Source organism: Scyliorhinus torazame, chromosome 9, assembly GCF_047496885.1.
Source record: "Scyliorhinus torazame isolate Kashiwa2021f chromosome 9, sScyTor2.1, whole genome shotgun sequence".
Taxonomy (NCBI): domain Eukaryota; kingdom Metazoa; phylum Chordata; class Chondrichthyes; order Carcharhiniformes; family Scyliorhinidae; genus Scyliorhinus; species Scyliorhinus torazame.
The window spans coordinates 2,659,059-2,673,614 of NC_092715.1; the positions used below are offsets into that span (position 1 = coordinate 2,659,059).

At 48.5% G+C, this 14,556-nt stretch overlaps 1 protein-coding gene across 4 annotated transcripts in view; it reads left to right on the forward strand.

Moving 5' to 3' along the window:
• LOC140429045 (nipped-B-like protein) overlaps positions 1-14,556 on the forward strand; it is an 817,118-nt gene that overhangs the window by 740,777 nt on the left and 61,785 nt on the right. For all 4 annotated transcript variants that reach the window (XM_072515574.1, XM_072515576.1, XM_072515575.1 and 1 more), the window contains 2 exons: positions 1,702-1,892; positions 3,293-3,400. In XM_072515574.1, the coding sequence (XP_072371675.1) occupies positions 1,702-1,892; positions 3,293-3,400 (299 nt within the window). The remainder of the gene's footprint in view (positions 1-1,701; positions 1,893-3,292; positions 3,401-14,556) is intronic.

Below are 14,556 nucleotides of genomic sequence, written 5' to 3' on the forward strand. Positions count from 1 at the left end.
TATGAACTCTACTGGAACTACCCTAAATGCGACTGTCCTGTTGTACGCCTTACTACCAACTGGCGAGTGTCCCACGTCATGTGCATCTATGACAGGATCAACCCGCTGATCTCCTGGGCTCTTGTCAGCTTTCCAACATCGCTTCTGGAACACTGGTCTTTGTGCCTTAGCCTTTTGACGCTGTGCATCCTGAAGACTGGTATCCTTGTTGGCCATGCCTGTGTCACCAGCTTCTGCGTCACCAGCTCCTTTTGTGTCTTTACGCAATGCTTTTAGAACATATAAGAACATAAGAACTAGGAGCAGGAGTAGGCCATCTGGCCCTTCGAGCCTGCTCCGCCATTCAATGAGAAAATGGCTGATCTTTTGTGTCCACTTTGCCGGCCAAACACCATAACCCTTTATTCCTTTATTCTTCAAAAACCATCTTTACCTTGAAAACATTTAATGAAGGAGCCTCTACTGCTTCACTGGGCAGGGAATTCCATCGATTCACAACCCTTTGGGTGAAGAAATTCCTCTTAAACTCAGTCCTAAGTTTGCTGCTGCCTTGTCATGCACTCTGGCCTCTCGGTAACATTGCTGATGTCGTCTTGTTTGGTGTCATCAGTGGGGTTTTCTTATGGACAGTTGAGGATATTGGTGTAACCAGTACCTCTCGCGTCCCTTGGACAAACTTTAAATAAAAAGAGATTTTATTGATTAGTATCAAGGATGAACAGAGAACACAGCTTTACGGTGATTGGAGAAAGAATCAGAGGGGCGTAAGTCTTTGGAGCCACTGAGTTGTTGTGACCTGGAATGCCCTACCTGGAAGAGTGGTGGAAGCATCTGGAGGAGCAACATTTAAACGAGAATTGCATATATACTGGAGGGAAAATATGCATTGCTATGAGGAGAGAGCAAAGGCGTATGAATAATTTGACAACCCTACCAAGGAGCCAGCACCGCATGATGTGCGGAATGGCGTCCTGTACTGTCGCTTTCTGTTTATTTCTCCCTCATATTACCGAGCTTCCCCATAAATGCATCGTTGCTCGTCGCTTCAACTATTCCATGGTAATACATTGCATCTTGTATGTTCTCCCCTCATTATATGTTTCAGAGCGAAAGGAGCACCATCCTGTTCAATAACCACTCCATATCGGTGTCATGATATAAAAGCAAAAGACTGTGGACGTTAAAAACCCGAAATATAAACCAGGTGCTGCCCATATTCAGCAGACCTGGCAGTACCTGTGTGGAGAGGAATAGTGTTTTTGTTTCAAGTCAGATTTGACTCTTCTGAAGTGTCATGGAGTTCTGAAGAGTTGTGGCGTTGCTACTTTTAATGATTTGTACCTTGTACCCCACCTCCCAGATTGCTTCTCTCCCCACCCCCCACCACCGCTCTAATCTTTCGGGGGTTAGATGATCTCCATATTCCTCTACCAAAGTGCATCACCTCACATTTATTAATTTAAACAAGGTTGATGTTTTGCTTACTATAGTTGTGAGACAACTGACCTCCAAACTGGCAAATTTCAAACCGATATTAACCTGGTGTCTTACTGATGTGGAATACAACCACCTTTTCTTAATGAATGCATTGATTTCTTTATTAGAATTGAGGAAATATGATCACGGCCAATATGATTCTATCTTGGTGTGAAGGAGGAGTATAACAAATATTATGTACAATGAATTATTTGTTTCTAACAGGGAAGAAAGTGGCAAAACAGGAAGATCTCAAGGAGATGGGCGATATTTCCTCAGGGATGAGCAGTTCCATCATGCAGCTCTACCTCAAACAGGTTCTCGAAGCATTTTTCCACACGCACTCTCCTGTGCGCCACTTTGCACTTAATGTCATCGCTCTGACGCTAAACCAGGGCCTGGTCCACCCTGTCCAAGTAAGCGTTTGCATGTTGGCTTCAGTGATTAAATGGTGAAGCAAAATGCAGTGATGTATCAAAATTGTTTAGAGCGTTTTTAAATGTTTCAATCATTACAAACAACCCAGTACATTCTATTTCACAACTGAAATGAAAAAATGAAAATCGCTTATTGTCACAAGTAGGCTTCAAATGAAGTTACTGTGAAAAGCTCCTAGTCGCCACATTCCGGCGCCTTTTCGGGGAGGCTGGTACGGGAACTATTTTTGGGCTGATTGTTTTTGCTGTTTGCTGTGACTTCTCTGCCCTGAGAAGGTGGTTGACCTTATTCAGCTACTGCCACCTTTGTGTCAATGGTTTTTTAACAATGGTGCTACATAGCGGATTCCAAAACAGCGGCCAAACAAAGATGGTGGAATGGCAGCGACACGTATCCAATTCAGTATGTCGAGGCGCAAATTACTGTAGACACCTAACATTGCTGCTTGTTTTTGGTAGAGGTGGCAGGAAAGGGGATTGCTATTAAAATAATGTTGACGAGTGGCTGCAGTGCAGTCTTTAAATTATAGACACAGAGCTACACTGGGATGATCATTTGAGTCCAGTGGCCAAGGATGCTGATTAAACAAACTACTGGGACCTGGATGATGATTTGTTTCATCGGGGTTGTTGGATCTTCTCCGATTGTGGCAGGTGCTGAGGGTTCCATCGCTGATTTCTTACAGCAGTGCTGTTGATAGGGCTCGTTGTCAAACCTTTCAGTCATTTTTAAAAATAAATTTAGAGTACCTAATTATTTTTTAAGGGGCAATTCACGGTGGTCAATCCACTTAACTTGCACATCTTTGGGTTATGGGGGTGAAGCTCATGCAGACACCAGTGGGGGGGGGGGGGGGGGGGGGGCGATGGGGGTGCAAATTCCACCCACGTCCTCAGCGCCGTAGGCAGCAGTGATAACCACTGCCCCACCGTGGTGCCCCTTAAACTTTCAGTAATTGTTCAAATAGTGTATGGATACTAATGGACCAAAGGTGAAGATACTGGTGGACTAAAGGGACAGGAGTTCAAGGCGAGGGGGGGGGGGGGGGGGCGGTTGAGGAAAAACCTTTTTACCCAGAGGGCGATGAGGGTCTGGAACGCACGGCCTGGGAGGGTGGTAGAGGCGGGTTGCCTCACATCCTTTTAAAAAGTACCTGGGTGAACACTTGGCACGTCTGAACATTCGAGGCTATGGACCAAGTGCGGCAAATAGGGTTAGGTAGGCAGGTGTTTTTCACATTTTGGTGCAGACTCGATCAACCAAAGATCACTGAAAGATTCTGTGAAAGGTCTTCACTTTTAGTAACATGAAGACTGCCCAGTATTTGTATGATATATGATTACTTCCTTCTCATGTCCTATGTTTGTTTCCTTTACAGTGTGTGCCATATCTGATTGCAATCGGAACAGACCCAGAATCTACAATGCGCAACAAATCAGATCAACAGCTGGTGGAAATAGACAAAAAGTACACTGGATTTGTACATGTAAGTGGTGACTCCCTCCATCTGTCAAGCTGCTGTTAACTCCTTACTGAGCAGCCATTCAAAAATGTGGTGCTTAAAAGATTGGCAATGTAAAGCTCTGCACCAAGTGGGGTACATCCTCAGTTAATGAGGGAGATAAGGCACTGCTGTCTCGGCGGCGATGGTCTGGGTTCGATTCCAACCCCGGGTCACTGTCTGTGTGGAGTTTGCACATTCTCCCCGTGTCTGTGTGAGTCTCACCCCCACAATCCAAAGGGATGTACAGAGTAGGTGGATTGGCCACGCCAAATTGCCCCTTAATTGGAAAAAAAGAATTGGAAATTGGGTACTCTTTTTATAAAAATTAAAATAAAAAAGTTTTAAAACCGAAATAACAGAAGCTGCAGCCACAATCTTCCTTGGGTATGGAAGTGGTGTTGGAGGCCATGCAGACCAAATTCACTCTCGTACGGAAAATCAGGGGCTAATGAATGTCAGCCTGCATAAATTGGTTCAAATGTCTATATATTAATGATCAGGACTTAGATATGCAGAGCATAATTTTCAATGTTTGCAGGTGAGACAAAACTTGGAATTGTGTAAATTGAGGGTAGCAATATTTTTCAGGGGGGACAAAGACACAGGCTTGTGAAATGTCACGGGTGCAATTTAATGCAGAAATGTACGGTGCGGTGTATTTTGAGAGAGAATGAGAAGGGACAATATAAATTAAATGGTAAAATTTCAACGGGTGTGCACAAACCAAAATATCTGGGGGCTCACATCAATGTGTCTTCTAATTTCCCTTAGCTGCTTGTTATATTTTGTGATCTCTTTAATGTTGCTGCACGTGCCCAAAGCTCAAAAGGACACACTTGTGCAATCCTGTTTCCTGCACATGTCTGATTGTTCCTGTGTGCCCTGCACATTCCTGATTGCTCCTATGTGTGCCCTTCTTAACAACCCTCTCAACCTGGTTGGCAACTTTCAGGGACTATTCCTGTTGACAAAGATGACTTAAAGATCAAAGCCAATGGCTCAGCAATCTCCTTCCTAGCTTCCCAGAGAATCCTAGGATAAATCCCATTCATCCCAGGGGACTTATCTATTTTCACACTTTCCAGAATTGTTAACACCTCCTCCTTATGAACCTGAAGCCCTTCTAATCTAGTAGCCTGAATCTCAGTATTCTCCTCGACAAAATTGTCTTTTTCCTGTGTTACTGACGAAAAATATTCATTTAGCACCTCTCCTATCTCCTCGGACTCCAAGCACAACTTCCCACTACTGACCTTGACTGGCCCTACTCTTACCCTAGTCATTTGTTTATTCCTGACATAACTATAGAAAGCTTTAGGGTTATCCTTGATCCTACCTGCCAAAGACTTCTCATGTCCCCTCCTAGATCGTCTTAGCTCTCTCTTTAGGTCCTTCCTAGCTAACTTGTAACTCTCGAGCGCCCTAACTGAACCTTCATGTCTCATCTTTACATAAGCCTCCTTCCTCTTGACAAGTGTTTTGACTGCTTTAGTAAACCACGGTTCCCTTGCTCGACCACTTCCTCCCTGCCTGACAGGTACATACTTATCAAGGACACGCAGTAGCTGTTCCTTGAACAAGCTCCACATTTCCATTGTGCCCATCCCCTGCAGTTTTCCTCTCCATCCGATGCATCCGGGATGCCCGGGGCTGTTTAGCACAGGGCTAAATCGCTGGCTTTGAAAGCAGACCAAGGCAGGCCAGCAGCACGGTTCAATTCCCATAACAGCCTTCCCGAACAGGCGCCGGAATGTGGCGACTAGGGGCTTTTCACAGTAACTTCATTTGAAGCCTACTTGTGACAAGCGATTTTCATTTCCTAAGTCTTACCTCATCGCATCATAATTGCCTTTTCCCCAGATATAACTCTTGCCCTGCGGTATATACCTATCCCTTTCCATCACTAAAGTAACCGTAATCGAATTGTGGTCACTATCACCAAAGTGCTCACCTACCTCCAAATCTAACACCTGTACTGGTTCATTACCCAGTACCAAATCCAATATGGCCTCGCCTCTCGTTGGCCTATCTACATACTGTGTCAGGAAACCCTCCTGCACACATTGGACAAAAACTGACCCATCTAAAGTTCTCGAACTATAGCGTTTCCAGTCAATATTTGGAAAGTTAAACTCCCCCATAACAACTACCATGTTGCTTTCGCTCCTATCCAGAATCATCTTTGCAATCCTTTCCTCTACATCTCTGGAAATTTACGGAGGCCTATAGAAAACCCCTAACAGGGTGGCCTCTCCTTTCCTGTTTCTAACCTCTACCCATACTACCTCAGTAGACGAGTCCTCATCAAATGTCCTTTCTGCCACTGTAATACTGTCCTTGACTAACAATGTCACCCCTCCCCCTCTTTTACCACCTTCCCTGAGCTTACTGAAATATCTAAACTCCGACACCTGCAACAACCATTCCTGTCCCTGCTCTATCCATGTCTCCGAAATGGCCACAACATCGAAGTCCCAGGTACCAACCCATGCTGCAAGTTCGCTCACATTAGTCCGGATGCTCCTGGCATTGAAGAAGACACACTTTAAACCACCTTCCTGCCTGCCGGTACACTCCTGCAACTTTGAAACCATACTCATTACCTCACTACTCTCAACCTCCTGTATACTGGAGCTACAATTCAGGTTCCCAAGCCCCTGCTGAACTAGTTTAACCCCTCCCGAAGAGCATTAACAAATTTCCCCCCCCAGGATATTGGTACCCCTCTGGTCCAGGTGCAGACCATCCCGTTTGTAGAGGTCCCACTGACCCCAGAATGAGCCCCAATTATCCAGAAATCTGAAACCCTCCATCCTGCACCATCCCTGTAGCCACGTGTTCAACTCCTCTCTCTCTCTCTCCCTATTCCTCGTCTCGCTATCACGTGGCACGGGTAACAACCCAGAGATAATAACTCTGTTTGTCCTAGATCTAAATTTCCACCCTAGCTCCCTGAATTCCTGCCTTCCATCCCTATCCCTTTTCCTACCTATGTCATTGGTACCTATGTGGACCACGACTTGGGGCTGCTCCCCCTCCCCCTTAAGGATCCCGAAAACACGGTCCGAGACATAACAGACCCTGGCACCTGAGAGGCAACACACCAACCACGAGTCTCTCTCGTTCCCACAGAATCTCCTATCTATCCCCCTAACTATGGAGTCTCCAATGACTAATGCTCTAATCCTCTCGCCCCCCTTCCCTTCTGAGCAACAGGGACAGACTCTGCCAGAGACCTGTACCCCATGGCTTACCCCTGGTAAGTCGCCCCCCCCCCCAACAGTATCCAAAGCGGAATACTTGTTACTAAGGGGAACGACCACAGGGGATCACTGTACTGACTGCTTCCTCCCAGCCCCTCTCACCGTCACCCATCTATCTTTATTCTTTGGAGTCACTACATCCCCGAAGCTTCTATCTATCACCACCTCTGCCTCCCGAATGATCCGAAGTCCATCCAGCTCCAGTTCCAGTTCCCTAACACGGTTTCTGAGGAGCTGGATGTGGGTGCACTTCCCACAGATGAAATCAGCAGGGACACTGACGGCGTCCCTCACCTCAAACATTCTGCAGGAGGAACATTGCACTATTATGAGCAGCACGGTAGCACACGTGGCTAGCACTGTGGCTTCACAGCGCCAGGGTCCCAGGTTCGATTCCCCGCTGGGTCACTGTCTGTGCGGAGTTTGCACATTCTCCCCGTCTCTGCGTGGGTTTCCTCCGGGTGCTCCGGTTTCCTCCCACAGTCCAAAGATGTGCAGGTTAGCTGGATTGGCCGTGATAAATTGCCCTTAGTGACTAAAAAGGTTAGATGGGGTTATTGAGTTATGGGGATAGGGTGGAAGTGAGGGCTTAAGTGGGTCGGTGCAGACTCGATGGGCCAAATGGCCTCCTCCTGCACTGTATGTTCTATGTGTCTATCTTCCCTGCCATCCCCTCTAGATAAAAAGAAGAAAGAGCTTACCTGTTATTCACTCCCCTTCTCAGCAAGCACTCACTCAGCAACCTCTGCGCCCCGCACGATAACACCTGAGGGAAAATAAAAGAGAAACTACTTACCAGTCACCAGCCAATCCCTTACCTGCAGGCTGTGACATCACGGTTCAACTTCTTCCTCCTCCAACCTGCCCTCGAGCCTTCCTCTTGATCTTTACAGCGGTTGGTCTTTTTGGGTTAGAGGAGGGGGTAGGGAGGGAAACACTGAAGAAGCGTTTCGTGTTTAAGTGTCACTTGACAACAGCTCCTCCACAAACCGCCTTCAAGTTAGGGTGAGCACAACGGACGTATGCAAATTTTCCCCGCAACAGCTGGATGCTTGTCTTCACTTGACCAGCTAGGGTCTCTTGCTCAGGTACACCGTCATGTTAGGGTGAGCTCAACGGACGTGACTTGCCAATTCTTATACTCAATGCCCCGGCCAGTGAAGGCAAGCATGCCGTATGCCTTCTTGACTACCTTCTCCACCTGTGTTGCCCCTTTCAGTGACCTGTGGACCTGTACATCTAGATCTCTCTGACTGTCAATACTCTTGAGGGCTGGACTTCCGGGTGCGGCGATGACCAGCTAAGTCGCACGTTTCGGCAGCTCCCAGTGGAACGGACTTTTGGGCTCTTGATAGGAGCCCCAACGGCAATTTTAACGGCTAAAAGCACTGTGCGGTAAACCAGAAGGGAATCCCCCCTGGATACGGATGGAAAAAGGAGACGAAAGTGGCCGGATTGCGGTGGATCCTTTAGAGCAGCGGCAAGGAAGGCAAGCAAAAACCAAGATGGCGTCGGAAGGTGGCAGTTTAATATGGGGCCCTGAACAACATGAGTTTTTGAAACGCTGCGTGGAAGAGCTTAAAAAGGAGATGAAGAAGGAGTTGTTGGCCCCGATATTACAGGCGATCGAAGGGCTAAAGGATGAGCAAAAGACCCAGGAGCGGGAGCTTCGGGTCGTGAAGGCAAAGGCTGCCGAGAACGAGGACGATATACAGGGCCTGGTGGTGAAGACGGAGATGCACGAGGCACACCATAAACGATGTGTGGAAAGATTGGAGGTGCTGGAGAATAACGCGAGGAGGAATAATTTAAGGATTCTTGGTCTTCCTGAAGGTGTAGAAGGAGCAGACGTCGGGGCATATGTGAGCACGATGCTGCACTCGTTAATGGGAGCGGAGGCCCCGGTGGGTCCGTTGGAGGTGGAGGGAGCATACCGAGTGATGGCGCGAGGATCGAGAGCAGGAGAAATTCCCAGAGCCATAGTGGTGAGATTCCTCCGTTTTAAGGACAAAGAGATGGTCCTTAGATGGGCAAAGAAAACTCGGAGCAGTAAATGGGAGAACGCGGTGATCCGCGTATACCAAGACTGGAGTGCGGAGGTGGCGAGAAGGAGGGCGAGCTTTAATCGGGCCACGGCGGTACTTCACAAAAAGAAGATAAAATTTGGAATGCTACAACCGGCAAGACTGTGGGTCACATATCGAGGGAGGCACCACTACTTTGAGACGGCGGATGAAGCGTGGACTTTTATTGTGGAAGAAAAACTGGAATAAGCGGGTTACTTAAAAAGAACGTTTGAAACAAAGTGGTGGGGCGAATGTGGGGGGCAAAGAGGGGGGTTAAAAAGGGGGGAAAGAGGAGTTTTATGTACTAATCCTGCGATGTGGTAACTTTTCTCTCTCCCACAGGTGGTGATGGGGGGAGGAGGGGAGGTGGAGGAGATGGGGCATTGGCCATTGGGGGCGGGGCCAAGGGAGAAGCGCGGGCTTTGTTCCCACGCTATGATAATCATGGCGGGAATAGGGAAGCAGGAAGGAGGGGGCGTCGCACAGTGTGAGCCGAGGTCACGGGGGGGAAGCCGAGGTCGGCCAGAGTTTGCTGACTTCTGGGAGCAACATGGGGGGTGTAACTACGCTAGTGGGGGATCTAGCGGGGAGGGGGGAGTTACTGGGTTGCTGCTGCTGGGGAGAGGGGGGAGCCGGAATGGGGTGGGGTGGGCGGGGGGGGGGCGCCGCCTGGGGGGACACAGCTGCGTGGGAACCTGGTGAGGAGCTGGAAAAAGGGGATGGCTAATCGACAAGGGGGGGGGGGGTAAAAAGCCCCCCAACCCGGTTGATCACGTGGAATGTGAGAGGGCTGAACGGGCCGATAAAGAAGGCACGAGTACTCGCACACCTTAAGAAGCTTAAGGCAGACGTGGTTATGTTACAAGAGACGCACTTGAAACTTATAGACCAGGTTAGACTACGCAAAGGATGGGTGGGGCAGGTGTTTCATTCGGGGCTAGATGCGAAAAACAGGGGGGTAGCAATACCAGTGGGGAAGCGGGTTATGTTTGAGGCAAAGACCATAGTGGCGGATAGCGGGGGCAGATACGTGATGGTGAGTGGCAAATTACAGGGGGAGGCGGTGGTCTTGGTAAACGTATATGTCCCGAACTGGGATGATGCCAATTTTATGAGGCGCATGTTAGGACGTATCCCGGACCTAGAGGTGGGAAAGTTGGTAATGGGGGGAGATTTTAATACGGTGCTGGAGCCAGGGCTGGACAGGTCGAGATCCAGGACTGGAAGGAGGCCAGCTGTAGCCAAGGTGCTTAAAGATTTTATGGAGCAGATGGGAGGAGTAGACCCGTGGAGATTTAGCAGACCTAGGAGTAAGGAGTTCTCGGTTTTTCTCCTATGTCCACAAAGTTTATTCGCGAATAGACTTTTTTGTCTTGGGAAGAGCGTTGATCCCGAAGGTGAGGGGGACGGAGTATACGGCTATAGCCATTTCGGATCACGCTCCACATTGGGTAGACTTGGAGATAGGGGAGGAAACAGAAGGGCGTCCACCCTGGAGAATGGACATGGGACTAATGGCAGATGAAGGGGTGTGTCTAAGGGTGAGGGGGTGCATTGAAAAATACTTGGAACTCAATGATAACGGGGAGGTCCAGGTGGGAGTGGTCTGGGAGGCGCTGAAGGCAGTGGTTAGAGGGGAGCTGATATCAATAAGGGCACATAAAGGAAAGCAGGAGAGTAGGGAGCGGTTGCTGCAAGAACTTCTGAGGGTGGACAGGCAATATGCGGCGGCACCGGAGGAGGGACTGTACAGGGAAAGGCAAAGGTTACACGTAGAATTTGACTTGCTGACAACGGGTACTGCAGAAGCACAGTGGAGGAAGGCACAGGGTGTACAGTATGAGTATGGGGAGAAGGCGAGCAGGTTGCTGGCCCATCAATTGAAGAAAAGGGGAGCAGCGAGGGAAATAGGGGGAGTGAGGGATGAGGAAGGAGAGATAGAGCGGGGAGCGGAGAGAGTGAATGGAGTGTTCAAGGCATTCTATAAAAGATTATACGAAGCTCGGCCCCCGGATGGGAAGGCGAGAATGATGTGCTTCCTGGACCGGCTGGAATTTCCTAAGGTGGAGGAGCAGGAGAGGGTGGGACTGGGAGCACAGATCGAGATAGAGGAAGTAGTGAAAGGAATTAGGAATATGCAGGCGGGGAAGGCTCCGGGACCGGGTGGATTTCCAGTCGAATTTTATAGGAAATATGTGGACTTGCTTGCCCCGATACTGATGAGAACCTTTAATGAGGCGAAGGAAGGGGGACAGCTGCCCCCGACTATGTCGGAGGCAACGATATCGCTTCTCCTAAAGAAGGAAAAAGACCCGCTGCAATGCGGGTCCTATAGACCTATTTCCCTCCTAAATGTAGACGCCAAGATTCTGGCCAAGGTAATGGCAATGAGGATAGAGGATTGTGTCCCGGGGGTAGTCCATGAGGACCAAACTGGGTTTGTGAAGGGGAGACAGCTGAATACGAATATACGGAGGCTGCTAGGGGTAATGATGATGCCCCCACCAGAGGGGGAAGCGGAGATAGTGGTGGCGATGGATGCCGAGAAAGCATTTGATAGAGTGGAGTGGGATTATTTGTGGGAGGTGTTGAGGAGATTTGGCTTTGGAGATGAGTATATTAGATGGGTACAGCTGCTGTATAGGGCCCCGATGGCGAGCGTGGTCACGAATGGACGGGGGTCTGCGTATTTTCGGCTCCATAGAGGGACGAAGCAGGGATGTCCTCTGTCCCCATTATTGTTTGCACTGGCGATTGAGCTCCTGGCAATAGCGTGGAGGGGAGTACTCGGGGGAGGAGAGGAACACCGGGTATCTCTTTACGTGGACGATTTATTGGTGTATGTGGCGGACCCGGCGGAGGGGATGCCAGAGATAATGCGGATACTTGGGGAGTTTGGAGAATTTTCAGGATATAAGCTGAACATGGGGAAAAGTGAGCTGTTTGTGGTACATCCAGGGGAGCAGAGCAGAGAAATAGAGGACTTACCGCTGAGGAAGGTAACAAGGGACTTTCGCTACTTGGGGATCCAGATAGCCAAGAATTGAGGTACATTGCATAGGTTAAACTTAACGCGGTTGGTGGAACAGATGGAGGAGGACTTCAAGAGATGGGACATGGTATCCCTGTCACTGGCAGGGAGGGTGCAGGCGGTTAAAATGGTGGTCCTCCCGAGATTCCTCTTTGTGTTTCAGTGCCTCCCGGTGGTGATCACGAAGGCTTTTTTCAAAAGGATTGAGAAGAGTATCATGAGTTTTGTGTGGGCCGGGACGACCCCGAGAGTGAGGAAGGGATTTTTGCAGCGTAGTAGGGATAGGGGGGGGCTGGCACTACCGAGCCTAAGTGAGTACTACTGGGCCGCCAATATCTCAATGGTATGTAAGTGGATGGGAGAAGAGGAGGGAGCGGCGTGGAAGAGATTGGAGAGGGCGTCCTGCAGGGGGACTAGCCTACAAGCTATGGTGACGGCGCCGTTGCCGTTCTCACCGAAGAAATACACCACAAGCCCGGTGGTGGTGGCAACACTAAACATTTGGGGGCAGTGGAGACGGCATAGGGGAAAGACGGGAGCCTCGGTGTGGTCCCCGATAAGAAATAACCATAGGTTTGCTCCGGGGAGAATGGATGGGGGATTTGGAACATGGCAAAGAGCAGGAGTAACACAATTGAGAGATCTGTTTGTAGATGGGACGTTTGCAAGTCTGGGAGCGCTGACCGAAAAATATGGGTTGCCCCAAGGGAATGCATTTCGGTATATGCAACTGAGGGCTTTTGCGAGGCAACAGGTGAGGGAATTCCCGCAGATCCCGACGCAGGAGGTGCAGGACAGAGTGATCTCAAAGACATAGGTGGGGGACGGTAAGGTATCAGACATATATAGGGAAATGAGGGACGAGGGGGAGATTATGGTAGATGAGCTGAAAGGGAAATGGGAAGAAGAGCTGGGGGAGGAGATTGAGGAGGGGCTGTGGGCTGATGCCCTAAGTAGGGTAAACTCATCGTCCTCGTGTGCCAGGCTAAGCCTGATACAATTTAAGGCGTTACACAGGGCGCATATGACTGGAGCACGGCTCAGTAAATTTTTTGGAGTAGAGGATAGGTATGCAAGATGCTCGAGAAGCCCAGCGAATCACACCCACATGTTCTGGTCATGTCCGGCACTACAGGGGTTTTGGGTGGGGGTGACAAAGGTGCTTTCGAAGGTGGTGGGGGTCCAGGTCGAACCAAGCTGGGGGTTGGCTATATTCGGGGTTGCAGAAGAGCCGGGAGTGCAGGAGGCGAAAGAGGCTGATGTTTTGGCCTTTGCGTCCCTAGTAGCCCGGCGCAGGATACTGTTGATGTGGAAGGAAGCCAAGCCCCCGGGTGTGGAGACCTGGATAAATGACATGGCAGGGTTTATAAAGCTGGAACGGATTAAGTTCGTCCTAAGGGGATCGGCTCAAGGGTTCACCAGGCGGTGGCAACCGTTCGTCGAATACCTCACAGAAAGATAGAGGGAATGGAAAAGAAGAAGACAGCAGCAGCAACCGGGGGGGGGGGGGGGGACCAGAGGGATTCTCAGGGATGTCAATATATAAGTATAATATGTATAGGTTGTTGTTATAGATAATTGTATATTGGACGGTTAAAACATTTTTGGAGAATATTTATCTGGGACAAGGCAGTTGCCATTTAGTTTTTTTTTTGTTTATATATTATTTATTTCTTGTTTATAAAACTGGCCATTGTTATTTATATTGTGATATTACTGTGTAAAGGATACACAATGTACTGTGATGGTTGGCCAAAAATTTTCAATAAAATATTTATTTTTAAAAAAATACTCTTGAGGGTTCTACCATTCACTGTATATTCCCTACCTGCATTAGACTTTCCTAAATGCATTACCTCACATTTGTCCGGATTTAACTCCCATCTGCAATCTCTCTTTTAGAAGGATGAGGGAGGATCTTATAGAAACATATAAGATTATGAAGGGAATAGATAGGATAGATGCGGGCAGGTTGTTTCCACTGGCGGGTGAAAGCAGAACTAGAAGGCATAGCCTCAAAATAAGGGGAAGTAGATTTAGGACTGAGTTTAGGAGGAACTTCTTCACCCAAAGGGTTGTGAATCTATGGAATTCCTTGCCCAGTGAAGCAGTAGAGGCTCCTTCATTAAATGTTTTTAAGATAAAGATAGATAGTTTTTTGAAGAATAAAGGGATTAAGGGTTATGGTGTTCGGGCCGGAAAGTGGAGCTGAGTCCACAAAAGATCAGCCATGATCTCATTGAATGGCGGAGCAGGCTCGAGGGGGCAGATGGCCTACTCCTGCTCCTAGTTCTTATGTTCTTATGACCTATTGTTCTGGTACCCGCCAATTCCTGATTACTGTGAGGATGTGCATCCACACAACTTTAGAGGTTACATTCATTCACACTCAAATCTTTAAAGGTGGCAGAGAAAGCTGATAAATCTGTTAATTTTAATAAAAAGTATATCACGTCCTTGATATTTATGGAGGAATAGAACATAGAACAATACAGCGCAGTACAGGCCCTTCGGCCCACGATGTTGCACCGAAACAAAAGCCATCTAACCTACACTATACCATTATCATCCATATGTTTATCCAATAAACTTTTAAATGCCCTCAATGTTGGCGAGTTCACTACTGTAGCAGGTAGGGCATTCCACGGCCTCACTACTCTTTGCGTAAAGAACCTACCCCTGACCTCTGTCCTATATCTATTACCCCTCAGTTTAAGGCCCCTCATGCTAGCCATTTCCATCCGCGGGAGAAGGCTCTCACTGTCCACCCTATCTATC